Source organism: Antechinus flavipes, chromosome 1, assembly GCF_016432865.1.
Source record: "Antechinus flavipes isolate AdamAnt ecotype Samford, QLD, Australia chromosome 1, AdamAnt_v2, whole genome shotgun sequence".
Lineage (NCBI taxonomy): Eukaryota > Metazoa > Chordata > Mammalia > Dasyuromorphia > Dasyuridae > Antechinus > Antechinus flavipes.
In genome coordinates, this window is record NC_067398.1 from 715,727,432 (window position 1) to 715,744,439 (window position 17,008).

Consider the following 17,008-nt stretch of genomic DNA (forward strand, 5'->3'; position numbering starts at 1 on the left):
ATCCCATGTTCTAGGTTCCTGCTCCACTCGGCTATTCCGTGCTCTGAGGCTCCCAGGATCCAGCCCGTGTGACTCTGGCTGCCACGGGAGCCAGCGCAAGCCCTTCCCTCGGGGCCTCCAGGCCTCTGGGGCCCTGGGCTTTCCTGCCTTTTCTAGGCCCTGAGCCTGCTCAGGGCTTCCCTGGGAGCCTCCAGAGCACAAGCCCGGCCCCGGAGGCCGCCCTCAGGGCCCTTTCACATCCCAGGGCCATGATCTAATTAGAGGCAGCAGAACCCAGGGCAGCTGGGCCTTAACCTCGGCCCAGGGCTTTGGGCTGCAGGACCCCGAGCTGCCAGAGGCCTCAGAGGCCGGCAGGGCCAGCCCCCTCCTCCCCACAAACCTAACAAGGCCAGAACTGAGGCCAGATCGGCGCTGACTTATCAGGTTCCCGGCTTTTCAGAGGGGGAGTGGGGGCAGGAGAGGGGCTGTGTTGGCCCGGGGAGGGTCCCGGCCCAGAAGGACCCAGAGCCGGGAGACCGAGGGGGCCGCGGGGAGGAGGGAGCCAGGCCCGGCTCCAGAACATCCTCCCTTCAACTGCACCTGACGTCCTTCCCCCCAGACACAGCAGCCATGGCCAGTCTGGCCCTGTCCTGCCTGCAGGCCTCGGGCCTCAATCCAGGCCTGGCCTCTTGGATCTCCAGGGTCTTGGAGCATATGAGGAACAAAATTCTTGAAGAAGAAACCCCAGAAGGGTACTTCGGAAACATTTACAGCACGCCCCTGGCCCTACAGGTAGGAGAGGGCCTTAGGTGGCACCTGGAGCTGGGTTTGTACACCATGAGTGCTTCCTGTCCCCCTTCTGCTCCCCTTTCCCCTTTCCTTCTCCTCCCCCTCCTCCCTTCCTTCCCCCATCTATCCTTGTGTTCTTCCCTCCCTTTCCCTTGCCTCTCCCTTCCCCCTCCTCCCTCTTCTTTCCCCACCTCTTTTTCCTTCCCTCTCTCCTCTTTCCCTTCCTCTCCTTTTCCCTTCTTTCCCTTTCCCCTTTTCCCTCCTTCCCCCCTTTCTCCTCCCCTCTTATATTTCTCCTTCCATCTCTCTCTCCCCTTTATTCCCCTCTCTTCTCTCCTCCTCACCTCTTTCCCTCTTCCTTCTCCCTCCTTCTTCCCCTTCCTCTGCCTCTTCCTTTCCCTTTCTTCTCTCCCTCCTTCCTCTCTTCCTCTCTTTCTCCTCCCCTCTTCCTCCTCTTCTTTCTCCCTCCCTTCCCTTCCTCCCTCTCCTCATTCCATTCCCACCTCTTTCCCTTCCCTCCTTTCCTTTCCCCATCCATCCTTTCTCCTTCCCTCTCTCCCTCCCTCCTTCCTCTCCCCTTCCCATCTCTGCCTTCTTCCCACCCCCTCCCTTCCTCTCTGCCCTTCCCCTCCCTCCTTCCTCTTGCCCCCTCCCTCCTCTCCTCCTCCCTCTTCCTCCCTTTTCTCTCTTTCCCTTCCCTCCTTTCCCTTCCCCATTCATCCTTTCTCCTTCCCTCTCTCCCTCCCTCCTCCCTCTCCCCTTCCCATCTCTGCCTTCTTCCCACCCCCTCCCTTCCTCCCTGCCCTTCCCCTCCCTCCTTCCTCTTGCCCCTTCCCTCCTCTCCTCCTCCCTCTCCCTCTCTTTTCCCTCTCTCCTTTCCCTTTCCCTTCCCTTTCTCTTCCCTCTCCCCCTCCTTCATCTCTGTTTGCTTCCCTTCCCTAGACCTCAGTTCCTTATAAAACGAATGGATTGATTTGGATCATTTTGGATCATCTCTGGGGTTCCTGTTCTCGATGAGACTGACTCTCCCAGGCTGGGGACTGGACTCCTCAGTCTATCCTTTTCCTGCCATCTCCAGGCCCTGATGGAAGCCCCTTCGCCCGAGTCAGAGAGGGCCTGCTTGCGGGTCGGGGATGTTCTCCTGAAGGGCCTCCAGGAAGGGGCCTTCCAGAACCCCCTCCCCTTATCCCAGCTGCTGCCCGTCCTCCACCGAAGGACCTACCTGAGCCTCAGGCAGCTGGACTGCAAAGACTCCAGAGGTCAGAGGAACCAGGAACCCGGAGCATGGGAGGTGGGGGCAGAGGAGACAAGGCCGGAGGGAAGGAGGAGGAGTGGGGAAGAAGGGGGAGGTCAGTCCTGAAGGGGTCATGTCACACTCTGGGCTGCCGTTATAAGGGATGAAAACATCCACTACTGTACACGCCTTAGGTGTTTAGTAGTGCTTGCTGTCCCGGTGCCCACCTCAGAGACTAGGATCAGAGCCGAAGAGCTGAGGGATGTCAGAGACCATCTAGACCAAGCCCCAAATTTTATAGCGAGGGAAACTGAGGGCCATCAGCCACTCACCTAATTTCTCACAGGAAGTGACAGAAATAGCATTTAGATGGAAATATACACGACTGTACATTCATTAGGTGTTTAATAAATGCTTGCTGATCTGGCGCCCACCCTCTGAGATTCACGGGATCATGGCTGAAGCGCTGAGGGACATCAGAGGAATTCTAGACCAAACCCCTAAATTTACAGTGAGGGAAACTGAGTCGCCTAATTTCTCACAGGAAGTGACAGAAACAGTATTTGAACTCAGGGCCTCTAATCCCAAAGGCAGCAGCTCACTATTATCAATAATAATAGTAGCTTATTGGCAGAACATTTCATACAGGGATCGCATTTGATCCTCACAATACCCCAGGAAGCAGGTGCTATTTATGATCCCCATTTTGTAGATGAGGACACTGTGGGTGGATCTAGGCAATTTCTGGCCTCTAATGGGTCTCCTCTGACTGCCCCTGGCCTGGGGATCTCTTCCCTGAGGTCCACTGTGTCTGAGGCATGGACCCTTACATTCTCCCTGTGTGAATCTGATCTTGCTGATTATTCTGAGTCCTTGAGGGTGGGACCAAGGGATCTCTCACTTCCTGAGATCTCCTAAAGCCTGTCTGGGGCACTCAGGGTACCCAGTCACAGCCCTTTGAACTGAATCCATTTGGGTCTCTTGGTGCTGTGGGACTCCTCACTGCCTTGTTTTTCCTGGCCCACTCCTAGGTCTCCTGGGTGTAGATCCCATCATCCCACCGACTCAGAAGCCAAAGGAAATTCGGTTCTGGCTGAAAGTCCAAACAGATCCTCAGCACGTGGTCTATCATCATCGGTATCATATTCTTGAGGGGACTACGTTAAAGCATGTCCTGGATCAGGCTCAAGTGGAGGACTCCTTCACGTAAGAGGCTTTCTCTAACTATAATGAAAATGAGAACTGTGCCCATTTCTATGGGGCCCTTGTAAAGTTTACGAGTTCAAGGGTGATGGATCCTGCAAATGTGGTGATTCCATTGGGTAGCTGAGGAAACCGAGGCCCAGACAGGACAAATGCCTTGTTCACCCAGCTAATAAAAAATGGACTGGGATTTGAACTCTGACCTTCATGCTCGCCACTGCTCAACATGCCCTCCGTCCTGCTGAATCCCTGGTGTTGTGCTGGCATTATAGAGGTATAGGACAAACAAGCAAGACAGGCCCTGCCCTCAGTAAACTTGGATTTAAATGAGGGAAAGGAAGGTGAGAATTCATCTATCAGAGCCTAGTGACAGGATGAGAGGCCCACCTCTCTGGTGGGAGGGAGCTGAGAATGACAGTGTGTCCCCCTGTGCTTAAAGACCCCCAGGGAAGGGACACCATCTCCCAACTGTCAGAAGATGTGTCCTGACTCTCAGCTTTACTTCCCCTCCTTGCTCCTGGTCCTGGCCTTTGGGGCCCAGGAGAAAAAGCCCAGTCCCTTCTCCCCAAGGTAGGTCTGCCAATACTTGATTATTCCTATCCCATAGTCCCAAGTCTTCTCCAGACTAAACATCCCTAACTCCTTCAGTCAGTCTTAGTGGCTTAATCTTATTTCAAGCCTCTTTCCCATCCTGGTCACCCCCTCTGGATACCCTCCTCCTGTCAATGCCCTTCTTAAACTCGGTTGCCCAGGACTGATCAAAGTCCTCCACGTGTGGCCTGACCAGGGCAGAGGATTGTGGAATTGTCCAGAAAACTGTGACTCTGAGGTTGAGTGCTCGTGGTTAAGTGGAAGACGACGACTTCCTCGGATAGATTGAATTCGTCCGATTCCCATAGTTGGCGATTTGTGGAACTTTAATAGTGATAATAATGCGGAGAGCATTTGGAAGTTTGGCCAGTATCTCACTTGATCCTTTCACTGTGGGAGGGGCCAAAACCAGGGTGATGGATCTGGAAGCAGGAGTTTGAGGCCTTCCCTCTGAGCGACTAAAGGAGTGAGAGGGGGACTTCCCTTATATCACATCGCATTTCCTATCCGTTTCTCCTTTTAATCTCTGTGGAAGGTGCTCATATGACAGATAAGGAGAGATTTTAGTGCCCTGCTCAGAAGCCATGTGGCTAATAAAACTCCATTAACTCTCCACTAGGCCAGGTTGTCCGAGGCCTGGCTGCTCCCTATGCAGGTATTTCCTGAGCCGGCTATCTCCCTTTTTTCTGTTGGTGTCGGGGTCTGGAAGGAGCACTCTATTGTGACCCAAAGAACCTTGTTTCAAATCCCTGCCTGTGCCTTACTAAGTGTATTCCAAATCACTTCCTTCCCTGGACCTCAGTTTCCTCCTTTGTAAAATGAAGAGATGGGGGTTGGATTCAGCAGTGTTCAAGGTCCTTGCTAGCTCTAGATGTCTGAGCCTCTGGAAAGTCTGCTCTGAGCCTCTTCTCTCCTCTTCTGCAAAATGGGAGTAGAGGGAGACTGGAGAGTCACTGGTTCTCCCAGCCCCAGATGTGAACTGGTACATGAACTAAAGTGACTTTTGTGCTCCGTACCCATGTGGACTTCACGCCTCTGTTCCAACAGGGGAACGAGATAAGAACCAAAGTTCAAGGAGCTCTCTGCTCAGGCTAGGAAACAATTCCTCGGTTTTCTAAAATTTTCTAGTGACTCCCTAAGTTGCCCTGAAGGAATCACTCAAGGAGGTATGCTGGGAAAAGTCCTACATGGGGAGCCAGGAGCTTCGGATTCGAATTTTGCCCCCCTGTTGTCTTACTGTGAGACCTTGTTTTCTCACCCTCCTCCCACCTGGGGCCTCAGTTTCCTCATCTGGAAAATGCAGCTCACAGCAGCCTTATTTACCTCCTAGATTTACAGTGAGATTAAAAGGAGAAAATAAGAAATGAAAAGTGATTTAAGGAGAGTTGTTCTCTGTAGTGTTCTCTTCTCTAAAATATAATGGTTCTCTGGGAGCCGGTTTCTTGGAGGGCTTCTGGAGGCAGCCTTAGTTTCAGTTCTGTGTAATAATCACCTCAAACACAGCCAGCTGTTAAAAGTTCAAATCCTTTATTATCTCCGGCTTCTGAATCTCCTTCCTGGGGCCCGGTTAGCTTTCTTAGAGGCCTATCTCTCTCCTGGGTTCCTCGAGCTCCTGTTGCTAGTCCTTTGCCTCTTCCAGCTTCGGCCTCTCCTCTTCCGAATGCCTCCAGCACAAAGGTAGAAGTTGGAATGAATCGGTCTCCTCTGAGAGCTTCTAGTGGGCTTCTGTGTCTGGCCCCGAGAGCTTCTTGCTTATATGCCGTACACGCCAATCATTACATCACTAGGAAACCATTATTTGTTGTAGGATTAGATCAATGCTAAACGAGATTAAACCATTGTCTCCTCAGTTCCACTTAGTACCTTGTTTCACGTTCTGGCCTATGTCCTTGTAGGATCAGATCAATTCTACTGTCTTAGTACCTTGTAAGAACCATAACAGCTCTCCAATACTCTGGGTCCTACAAGATGAGGTGCTCAGAGGGAAGGGCTCAAATCCTTGCTTTCAGACATATCCTCTGGCTTCTCCCCCTCCCAATCCATGGAAACTGAAGAAAATGGGACCCAAATATGGCCTCTTCCACTCTGTTCCCTCTCAGTCTCGGTTTCCTCCTCTGTAGAGGGATAGGATTGTACTTGATGGTGCTTTCCAATTTGGGAGCGAGGACCCTGTGAGCTGCTTCTATTTTTGACAGGTACGAAACTCGGGACACTCTGTCTGGTCCCTTTATAACCTCAGTGATGGGTGTGACCCCCGGAGAATGGCAGTACTGGCAGCTGCTGCGTGCCCCGGACATACCCCTGCTGCAAGGTGGGGCTGGAGGGCCCTGGCCGGGGAGGGAACGTCTTCCCGGGGGAGTGAGGAGGGAGGGGAGGGGGCCAACATGACACAGAGAGCCTCATGCTCTCCTCCCAACCTCCGTTGGGAGTCCTGGAGAAACAGAGCGACCTGGTGCTGGGGGGAAATTGTTGGGTCCCTATTTGGCAGGTCTAGCCTATCTGCTTCTGTGTCTGCAGGTATTACCAACTACCAGCCCCGGGACGGGGAGACCATCCTCCTGAGCCTGGCCAGCTGGTAGGAAGGGCCGCTCCGTCATCCATGGCTCCAACATCCCGAGACCTAGCCACTCCCTTTGCCATCTGCCACCCTTGGTGCCGGAGAGCCTGGGGACGGGGGGACCTTTTCCAGAGCCCTTTATGACCCATAACCAGTTAAGGAGAGATGGTGTCAAACCTCCGCTTTGACACTGGCCATGGTAGGCCCTGCCCTCTACAAAGGAATCCCCCCTTTCCAAGCCCCTCGGCCTAGCTGTCTCTCTAATCCCTCCAGATCCAGAGGTATCACCTCCCCGGGACTTCCCGTAGATACCTCAGAGTGCCTGTAAAGGCCAGGTGTCTGGGCCCAGCCCTCCCAACAACCACATTCTGTGGCACCGGGGGGCTCGCCAGGTCCAGAATCCGGTGGGTTCTTGCCCTTTGAGAGCCAGCCCAGCCCTCAGGGTTCTGAGGAGGAGAACGGCCCAAAGCAAGGAAGGGCCCTCAGGGTGGGGCTGGGGAGTGTCAGAATCTGAAGCCAGAATCTTTTGACTGGCAATCTAGCTCTCTGCTTACTATTCTGGGCTGCACATCTTATGGACCTACTTACAGAGGAGAAAACTGAGGCCCAAGAAGAACCAGTTTTTCTGCCAAGATTCCCAGGCAATGGGTTTCCCAGGGTTCCTTGGAAATGTCTGAGCCAAAACATTCAAGTCTCCTCTCTGGCAAGGGCCGGGTCTACAGGGACTGTGGAACAGTGGGGGAGGGTGGGAAAGAGGCACTGATTTGGGAACCAGAAGACCTGGATTCAAATGCTGACTATTGACCGAGGAGAAATGTGGACAAATCACGTCATCTCTGAGCTGCTTTTGTGAAGTGGAGGCCGACACCTCTGAGGGTCCTTTTATCTCTAAGAACCATTGATCTCCAAGTTGGGAGGCCCCCCGCCGACCTCGCCCCCCTCACCGGCCCATCTCCTCCTCTGACTCCTGCCCTCGTTCCCTGCACCTCCTCAGGTTTGACTTTTTCCTTCTGAGCACCAGCCTCTCACTACAATGGCTTTTGGTCTCTGGTTCGATTCAAAATGATTAAATCACTGATGTTGAAGATGGGTGATTGCTGCTCATTAATGAGGGGCAGGGAGGGAAGGGCCGAGTCATTTCTGGGAAGGTGGAAAGGCGGGCCCCTTTTAGTGACCACCCACCCCGCGCCTCCCCGCCACCCAAAGCAGCAGAGCTGGGACAGAGCAAATTCGTTCCATGTGTCCTTGGGGAGCGCTTCCCATGTGGAGCTGCCTGGACCAGGGGGAGGGGGGGGGAGGCTGCTGCCACAAACTCGGGCCGGACCCGGGCAAATACAGCCTCGACCTGGGTGAGCCCCTGGATCCCGGATCCCCCAAAGGCTCCCAGTAGAATCCTGGGGCGATGACACCCAAAGCGGTGGAAATTAGGGCCCCGAGCTCGTGGCTGGCATTCAGGAACTGCGGCCCGGCCAAGCCTCAGCTGCCAGTGACTCAAGTTTTCCCTCCACCCCGTGGCTGCCCCTCCCTGCCCAGGCCCAGACCCGGGAGGAGGATTCTCCTTCCTGTTGTGGGCCATGTGTTCCTGCCCAGAGGTGGGCGCATCCCTGAGAGGAGGCACCCGTGATGCTTGGCAGCAATCCCTGGCAACAGAGGTGGGGCTGCAGATGGGCAGGGGCAGGATGTGGGAAGGGAGCCCCGGCCTCCCTCCTCTTCTGAAAGCTAACCAGAAGAGAGGAGATGGGCGGAGGCCCTTTGGGGCGTTCTAGGGCCAAGGATGGGCAGGGCCAAGGATGGGCAGGGCCGGCGGCTTCCTAGCCAAGCCTGGGGGAGCTGGGGCAAGTTCCAGGTGGCAGAGGGTAAAGTGAAGGACGGGCTCTAGCGCCCCCCCAGGTGCCCTCCAGGAATCCTTAGGCTGTGGGGGGTGGGGGGCTTTGCCCTTAGCTCTGCCATGACATGCAGGGAGTTGGGTAGAAGGGAGGGAGGGCTCCGCCAAGGCCCCAGCCCCACTTTGTCCTCTCAGAGAGGAGGCTCCGCTGGCGGGACACAGATCCGGATGGCTGGAGATGGGCGGGACGCAGGGGGATGGAGAGCCTGGTCTTGATTGGATTGGATTTGATTGAGGCAAGAGTTAATCAGTAAAAATGGCTAGGTAAGAAGTGAGGGGAAAAAACAAGGAGGGACATGCTCTCTTTTACCTGGCCCTCCCCCAAAAAAATCGACCTGGGAGGGTAGACCCCCGGGATTCCGGGAAGCAGTAAGAGCTGCTGTTTACGTTATGGGACCCCTACCATGACCAAGCCGGGGCTTGGGACGTAAGGAGATGACACTGTTAGGGAGGGGCTGACGCCTACGGAGGAGGGGCTGATGCGGATTGACACCCAGGGGAGGGGAAGGGGCCCCCTAGTCCCGCGTCTGCCCCACCTTTCCCCAGCACGTGCTTCTGGTCCATCCCCGGGTGGGGCCCAGGCCCACCCCCTTCCAGCTTGTACTTCCCGCCCCTTGGAGCCCAGTCTGAAATCTCACTGTCACTACGGCAACCGGCGGCTTCAGCCGGGTGGGGCAGGATGGGGAGGGTTCCTCGACTCCTCTCTCTAGGCGGTTTCCACGGCAACCAGGCGGCTTTGGCCAATGGGGAAAGGCCAGCCGATCGGGGCGGGAGAGGGTGTGGCCTGGACCTCGGAGGCGGGCCCCGGGCGGGGCCTGTCTGGCCACGCCCCCTCCGCTGTGCGCCAGTCTCGGGTGGGGGAGGCGGGGCCGGCCGGGCTAGAATCGGAGAGCTGCGGCTGCGGCGCTGGCAGAGGAGCCGGAGCCCGAGGTCCAGGAGCCGCCGCGGCGGGAGCATCAGGCCGGAGCGCGAGGCCCCGCAGGCCCGGGCCGGGCACCGCCGCCAGCCGCGGCTGCGCTCAGAGATCCGCCCGGGCATCCTCCCCCACGGGCCGGGCACGGGACCCAGAGCGCGTGCACAGGGGCTGGACAGCCGGGCCCCCCGGCCCCCGGCCCCCATGTGCGTCTGCTCCCGGAATGACCTCGGCCGATGGAGCCCCGGCCACCCCGCTCCTGCTGCCCTGGAAGCTGGCCCCGCGGGCCCAGGGGCCGGGCCGGTGCCCGGCGGGCAGCCCCGGGCGCATCCTGGCCACCGTGCTGGTGTGGCTGGTGGCGGGCACCGGCATGTCCAGCCTCAACAAGTGGATCTTCGCCGTGCACGGCTTCCGCTACCCGCTGCTGCTGTCCTCCCTGCACATGCTGACCGCCGTGCTCGTGGGCTACCCGCTGGCCGGGCGGGGGGCGCGCGGGCCTCTGCCGGCCCGGGCCAGGAGGAGGGTCTTCCTGCTCAGCCTGACCTTCTGTGCCACCATGGCCTGCGGGAACCTGGGCCTCACCTACGTGCACCTGGACTTCGCCCAGATGGTCTACACCACCACGCCCCTCTTCACCCTGGCCCTGTCCAAGGCCCTCCTGGGCAAGCGCCATCACCCGCTGCAGTACGCGGCCATGGGGCCCATCTGCCTGGGCGCTGCCTGCAGCATCATGGGCGAGATGCACTTCCACCACACCGGCTGCTGCTTCCTCTTCGCCGCCACCTTCCTCCGGGGCCTCAAATCCGTCCAGCAAAGTAAGTCCCCACGTGCCCGGGGCCAGCCCGGCCCTGCCCTCTGGGGGACGCCTGGGGGGCTGCTGCAGCTCTAGAAGCCTCCAGCTCCGCTTCTGTAAACTGGGGGGCTTAGACCGTGCAGCTCTGCTGAGTGCTCTCCCAGCCCCGGCACCCCCTGTTCTAGATCCCTCCCAGCTCTGACATCCCCAGTTCTAAGGCCCCTCCCACTTCTGACATTCCCTGTTCTAGATCCCTCCCAGCCCTGACATCCCCTGTTCTAGATCCCTCCCAGCCCTGACATCCCCTGTTCTAAGGCCCCTCCCAGCCCTGACATCCCCTGTTCTAGATCCCTCCCAGCCCTGACATCCCCTGTTCTAGATCCCTCCCAGCCCTGACATCCCCTGTTCTAAGGCCCCTCCCAGTCCTGACATCCCCTGTTCTAAGGCCCCTCCCAGCCCTGACACCCCCTGTTCTAAGTCCCCTCCCAGCCCTGACACCCCCTGTTCTAAGCCCCCTCCCAGCCCTGACACCCCCTGCTCTAAGCCCCCTCCCAGCCTGAAGTTCTCTGGCTACCTCTGTAGGGAAGAGGAACTAGGCCAGGAGAAGGGAAGGCAGTACAGGTAGTGACTGAGCAGACCTGGCATTTGAATCCAAGCCTCAGACTCCAAATCCGGCTCCCCCGCCCCCCCCCCCCCCCCCCGGGCCGGCAGGATAACTGTTTTTCTCCTTGGCCCCGAAGGGCAAAATTATTATAAACTGAAGAGAGTAAAGTCAGGAAGAACTTTCCGGGGATGAGAGAAAAGCGAGCCCAGGGGCGCAGCTCCCAGAGCCCGGGCTCCCCTTCTCGGAGGGCAAGCGCCGGCCGGAGGAGGCTGCGAAGGACCCGCCTCCGCGGAGGCTCCTTCCCGCCCGGCGCAGTCTCGCTGTTAGAAGCCTCCGGGGAGCCCTCAGGGCCTCGGCAGTGGGAGAGCAGCCCCGGGGCCCCCACAGTCCTGACCGTGCGGAGCCTGAAGCCCGGGGGAGGCCTGGACTGCCCCGGTGCCAACCGGCCACTTCCTGCCTGAGGTCATCCCACTTAAGCACAGGGCGGCTGGGCTCGAGCCCAGCGGCTAAAGATGGTCCTTGCTCTCGGGTTCCGAGCATGGGGGGGGGGGGGGGAGGACACTACTGTCCCAAGGACTGGTTTACTTGGAGGACTTCTGAACGTCCCTCCCCCTCTGCCAGCAGCCCAGGGGGCTCCTACTTTATTAAAGCTGCGTCCTCTTTGCTCTTTTTCGTTTCTTTTCTCTCTTGTCCCGCTCTCATTTTCCCCTCTTTCTCTTCCTCTCTTTCCTTCTCTCCTTTCTCTTGCTTCCCTTTGTTTTCTCTTTTCTGTCTTCCTTTCTCTCTCCTTCATTTTTTCCCTCCCATATCTCTCACCATTTTTCTCCCTCATTCATTCTCTTTTTCCTTCCATTTCTCTATTTCTCCTTCATTCATTTTTTCCTTCCTTTCTCTCTCTTTTCTCCCTCATTCTCTTTTTTTATTTCTCTATCTCTCCTTCATTCATTTTTTCCTTCCTTTCTCTCTCCCCTTCTTTTCTCCCTCATTTGTTTACTTCTTTCTTCCATTTCTCTCTCCTTTTCTTTTCTCCCTCATTCATTCTTTTTTCCATTTCTCTATTTCTCCTTCATTCATTTTTTCCTTCCTGTCTCCCTTTCTTTTCTCCCTCATTTGTTCACTTCTTTCTTCCATTTCTCTCTTCCTTTTTCTCCCTCATTCCTTTCTTTTTCCTTCCATTTCTCTCTCCTTTTTTCTCTCTCATTCATTCTTTTTTCCATCTCTCTATTTCTCCTTCATTCATTTTTTCCTTCCTTTCTCTCTCCCTTTCTTTTCTCCCTCATTTGTTTACTTTTTCCTTCCATTTCTCTCTTTTTCTTTTTCTCCCTTCCTATCTTTTTTCTCTTGCTCTCTCTTCTTTTTTCTCTATATACATATGCACATTATAGACATATGCCAGTATATACCCAAGTGTTCCCGGGTCTCTCTGCTTAGAGTGAGCAACTTGGACCTCTTAGACACGAGCACCCTAGCCTGCCGTGTGTGCACGTCCACGTGTGCAATACATGTGCCCGCTCTCCATATAGCATTCACATGCTCCCGTGTGCTTGCGCAGCCTTGCTTCTAAGACACACGTTGTACAAACTGCCTCCCCGGCAGTCCTGTGCAGACCCGGCCGGCTTACTCTCCCCCCCGCCCCCCGCTCCAGGTGCAGACCCCCGTTCCTCACACCAACAGGCCCGGTGAGTGAACAGGGACCCCACGACACCCAGTGAATATCGGGGCAGATCTGTGCAGAGGCGCGGTGGACGGGCCCCATTTAAGCCTCCCACGGTGCCCACGGGAGGCAGCGGCCCCTCCCTCTTGTCCCCGGGCAGGGAAGCTCTGCCCTGGCTGCCAGTCCCAAAGCCCCAGTGTCTATTTTTGCCTTTGGTTACCTGAGAAGCCAAATAAGGAAGGAGAAATGTGACACTGGAGCCAGGCTGGGGCCCCCGCGCTCCCGTTCTGGGCCGAGACTGGGGGCTCGTTTTTGGTTTTCTTTATTTCTTTTGGGTTTTGTTTTAGCCGGGACCAAGGGCAGACCCTCGCCGCACTCCAGAGCCCCTGGGATCTCGGCCCCCCGCCTCCCTCGCCCCCACGGTAACCAGACTGTCCCCGAGCCCCAAGGAAGGAGCCTCCGGGAGGTCGTGGCCGAGGGCCTGGGCTTTGTATTCATTTTTTCCTTCCTTTCTGTCTCCCTTTCTTTTCTCCCTCATTTGTTCACTTCTTTCTTCTATTTCTCGCGCCACCCCAAGGCCGTCCAGGGAATCCAGCGTTTTAACCCCCAGGTCTCACCGGCAGCCAGTCAGTCACCCCCACTGATGAAGCAGCGGTGGCTCAGGGCTCAAGCCTGGGCCTGGACTCAGGAGGCCTGAGTTCAAATGCATCTTCCGATGTTGTGGGATCCTGAGCTAGTCCCGGGCTCTACTTTCCTCAGTTTCCTCCTCTGTAAAATGGGATCATATCTCCCAGGGTTGTTGTAAGGATCAAATGAGATATCTGTAAAGTATCTTGCACGGTGCCTGGCACATAGTAGGTGCTATATAAGTGCAGAGCGCCTTGTATGGTGTCTGGCACATAGTAGGTGCTATGTAAGCATGGTGTCTGGCACATACCGTGTTTCCCCGATAATAAGACACTGTCTTATTATTTTTTTGAACAGAAAAAAAAAACACCAGAAGGCTTATTTTCAGGGGAGGGCTTATTTTAATGCTCTCAATGGCACCAGCAAGCAAATCACTGGGGAAGAACAGGATGACGCGCTCACTGCTGCAGCTCTGATTGGATGCAGCTTGAAGTGCAGCGTGCGTTTCACCCGGGGGGGAGGGAGGAGAGGGGGGAGAGACAGTGCATACAGAGGGTACCATAATGTAGTGTGTAGCACAGGCTTCACTACAGTAGCAATCTCAATAGGGCTTATTTTCGGGGGAGGGCTTATTTTTGGGATAGGTCTTATTATCGGGGAAACACGGTAGTAGGTGCTGTGTAAGTGCAGAGCATCTCATATGGTGTCTGGCACATAGTAGGTGCTTTGTAAGCATGGTGTCTGGCACATAGTAGGTGCTGTGTAAGTGCAGAGTGTCTCATATGGTGTCTGGCACATAGTAGGTGCTATGTAAGCGCGGAGCGCCTTGTATGGTGCCTGGCACATAGTAGGTACTATGTAAGCATGGTGTCTGGCACATAGTAGGTGCTGTGTAAGTGCAGAGTGTCTCATATGGTGTCTGGCACATAGTAGATGTTATTTATTAGCTATTTATTGTTATTATCATCATCATCCTCATGTGTACCTCACTGACCTGAGATAAGAAATAGCCAGCTCCCTCCAGAAGGCCCCCTTCTGCTGGGGAAGTCTGAGTGGCCGGCGCTAACACCAATTCGGTGTAAATGGGAGGTTGTCTGGGAGAGGAAGGCCCTGGAAGCTGGGGGGGAGGGCAGAAAGGCTGCATCCAGGTGGGATTTGAGCCGAATTTTGAAGGAAGCCAGAGAAGCCTGAGGCGAAGGCGAGGCGGGAGTGGAGGGGAGTAAGGGGGGAGAGGGAGGAGGAATGTGCTTGGATTCAAGTGTGAAGGGCAGCCAGTGCAAAGCCCCGGAGTCGGGGGAGGGAGTGGAGGGTATGGAGGCCGGTGTGGGCCGGGGAGCCGGAATGCGGGATGTCAGAAGGGAATCGGGCGGGAGAAGCCTCGAAGAGCAGGCAGGTGTCCTGCCGTGCTGGGCTGAGGGAGCCCGCTCCCCTGGGTGGGTTTCAGCAGGTCCCCCAGGCAGCCTGGGGGTCTCCCTGCCCAGGGAGGACGCGTCCTCGGCTCTGCCCCTGAGCTTAGGAGTCAGCTGCGAGCGGGGGCGGCTGACCCAGCCGGAGGCGGCCCACTTATCCAGGCTGGCAGCCGGAGGCCCTTTGGGGGCCAGAGCCCGCTGAATGGGAGCGTGGTTCATTTCTGGGTGACCCGCTTTGGGAAGAACGTTAACGAGGTAGCGGGCGAGGAGGGGGCCCGGACAGGGGGCCCAGGACGGCCGAGAAGCCTCCGAAGCGAGCGTGGCCGCGGCCCCGGGGCACTGCCAAGGACCCGGGAGGCTGGGGGGGGAGGAAGCCCGGCTCTCCTTGGCTCCGGGGGGAGATGGGGGTCACTGGGCCGGTGAGGGGCGGGGGATCTGGGCCAGGAGAGGGTCTCTGACAGCCAGGGTCTCCCAGAGGCTGCTCCCACGGGCTGGGACCGGGCTCCGGCCCGGGTGTGCAGAGGTTCTGATACCAGCTGGATCCCGCCGCCCCCTCCCCCACACCTGCTTCCCCTGCTCTAAGGAGGGACCTTTCCCATGTCACCGAGGCCCGGGGGGCCGGAGCCCGCTCTGACGCCCCTCTCCCCTTCCAGGTGTCCTGCTGCGGGAGGAGAGGCTGGACTCGGTGGCCCTGCTGTACCTGACGTCCCTGCCCAGCTTCTGCCTGCTGCTGGGGGCCGCCCTGGTGCTGGAGCTGGGCGGCCCCGGCGCGGGCCCGGCCCCCACTGACCGCGGCCTCTGGCTGCTGCTGCTGCTCAGCTGCCTGCTCTCCGTCCTCTACAACCTGGCCAGCTTCTCCCTGCTGGCGCTCACCTCGGCCCTCACCGTGCACGTGCTGGGCAACTTCCACGTGGTGGGCAACCTGGCGCTGTCCTGGCTGCTGTTCGGGAGCCGCCTGAGCGGCCTCAGCTACGTGGGCATCGCCCTCACGCTGCTGGGCATGTTTCTGTACCACAACTGCCACCTGGTGGCCTCCTGGTGGGCCCTGGGCTGGGCGGGCCGGCCCGCGGGGGCCCCGTGAAGGTCGGCCGTGCTCCCCGTGCCCGAAGGTCAGCAGTGCTCCCTGTGCCCGCCGGGGCCCCTGAAGGTCGGCCGTGCTCCCCGTGCCCAAAGGTCGGCTGTGCTCCCTGTGCCCGAAGGTCGGCCGTGCTCCCCATGCCCGAAGGTCGGCCGTGCTCCCAGTGCCCGAAGGTCAGCTGTGCTCCTTGTGCCCGAAGGTCGGCCGTGCTCCCCGTGCCCAAAGGTTGGCTGTGCTCCCTGTGCCCGAAGGTCGGCTGTGCTCCCTGTGCCCAAAGGTCAGCTGTGCTCCCTGTGCCTGCCGGGGCCCCTGAAGGTCGGCCGTGCTCCCCATGCCCGAAGGTCACTTGTGCTCCCCGTGCCCGAAGGTCGGTCGTGCTCCCTGTGCCCAAAGGTCAGCCGTGCTCCCTGTGCCCGCCGGGCCCCGTGAAGGTCGGCCGTGCTCCCTGTGCCCAAAGGTCAGCCGTGCTCCCTGTGCCCGCCGGGCCCGGCTAGTCCGTCCTTAGCTTCCACCGCCAGCCTGGGAGAGGAGGAGCCCCGGGACATGGGGGAGCCCCAGCCAAGAAGAGCCTTGCAGAAAAACCTCCAGGGGCGGGGCGGCTGGCCCTCGGAGCGCTGTCTGTTCCAGGACCTCGGGGTGACTAGGAGCTTGCCCGCCCCGCGAGGGGCCAGCGGTGGGATTATCGCCCTCATTTTACAAAGGAGAACCCAGTGCCGCGGCTGTCCCGGGCTCCCCCTGCGGCCTCGGTCCGACTGCAGCCTGGCCGGTCGCTCCCTCTCCCAGACCTTGCCTCAGTTTCCCCTTCTGTTAAAAGAGCGCGGCTCACTACCAGGGCTCGGCGGAGGATGGCGACGCGCGTGAGCACTGCGACTAAAGTGATCGCGGCTGCTGCAGCCGCCAGCCCCCGCTGTTCTGGTGAGGGTGACGGGCTGGGGGGATTCCCTGTCTGTCCCCAGGCCGTCCGGTGCCCCCAGCCTGGGCTGGCCGTGGGGCTGCTCCAGAGAGACCAGGTCAGGCCGGGCTTCTTGGCGCCCCCTCCCCACTCATCTCTCTGCTGCCAAAGCCAGGGAGGGGAAGGGGGCCGTTTCCTGGGGGGTCGCTGGCTGGAACCCCCCCGCCCCGTGGGCTTCGGCCTTGGCCGGGACGATCCCCCAGGCCGGGCTGTCTGGCCGTGGAGGGGACTTCTTGGGCAGGTGCCCGTCCTGTGCCGGGCTTGGGGGCTGCGAAGGGGCTATTTCCGTCCTCAAATAAAGCACTGTTTGGTTCTCGCTGTCTCGTTTCCTTGGGCGACGCAGCTGCCTCTTACCCAGCAGGAGGGCGGCCAAGGGGGGCAGAACGGGGCGTGGAGGGTCCCGGGGGCCCAGAAAAGGTCACGGAGCCCAGCCTGGAGGCCCCAGCCCGTGGGGGGCAGGGGGGCTAGCCCAGGCACCACCCGCTTGGAGCCTGGGCTAGCCCTCGGGAGGGCCCTGAGCTGGCCCTCGCTAATGCGGCTGCAGATTGGGCTGGTCCTGCCTGCTGTGAGTCAGACTGACCGTCTCCCTCTGACAAGTCACAGAGTCCCCGGGGAGCCTGTGGGAGGGGCCGCAGAGCAGGGGGGCAGGGCTGGGGGGCTTAGAACAGGGGGTGGGGGGAGCTCCCGGGGATCCGCTTGTGGGATCACAGATCTAACCGGAAGCTCCCGAGCTCCTGTAA

At 58.4% G+C, this 17,008-nt stretch overlaps 1 protein-coding gene and 1 long non-coding RNA gene across 51 annotated transcripts in view; both read left to right on the plus strand.

The window, feature by feature from the left end:
* TCN2 (transcobalamin 2) overlaps positions 1-7,438 on the plus strand; it is a 14,247-nt gene extending 6,809 nt beyond the window's left edge. Inside the window, exons 6-10 of the mRNA XM_051973127.1 lie at positions 599-771; positions 1,847-2,027; positions 3,034-3,208; positions 5,992-6,107; positions 6,314-7,438. Of these exons, the coding sequence (XP_051829087.1) occupies positions 599-771; positions 1,847-2,027; positions 3,034-3,208; positions 5,992-6,107; positions 6,314-6,375 (707 nt within the window). The 3' untranslated portion in view covers positions 6,376-7,438. The remainder of the gene's footprint in view (positions 1-598; positions 772-1,846; positions 2,028-3,033; positions 3,209-5,991; positions 6,108-6,313) is intronic.
* Positions 7,439-8,897: 1,459 nt separating this feature from the next.
* LOC127545688 (uncharacterized) lies at positions 8,898-16,584 on the plus strand. Of its 50 annotated transcripts, none has more exons than XR_007949752.1 (6): positions 8,898-9,966; positions 14,892-15,347; positions 15,386-15,411; positions 15,516-15,541; positions 15,632-15,683; positions 15,774-16,584. It is a non-coding gene; the product is annotated as an uncharacterized LOC127545688 (long non-coding RNA). The 50 variants fall into 50 exon arrangements; XR_007949757.1 differs by lacking the exon at positions 15,386-15,411 and adding an exon at positions 15,438-15,463 and having other exon boundaries at positions 15,632-15,657; positions 15,748-16,584; XR_007949742.1 differs by having other exon boundaries at positions 15,516-15,683; positions 15,748-16,584.
* Positions 16,585-17,008: the final 424 nt, after the last annotated feature.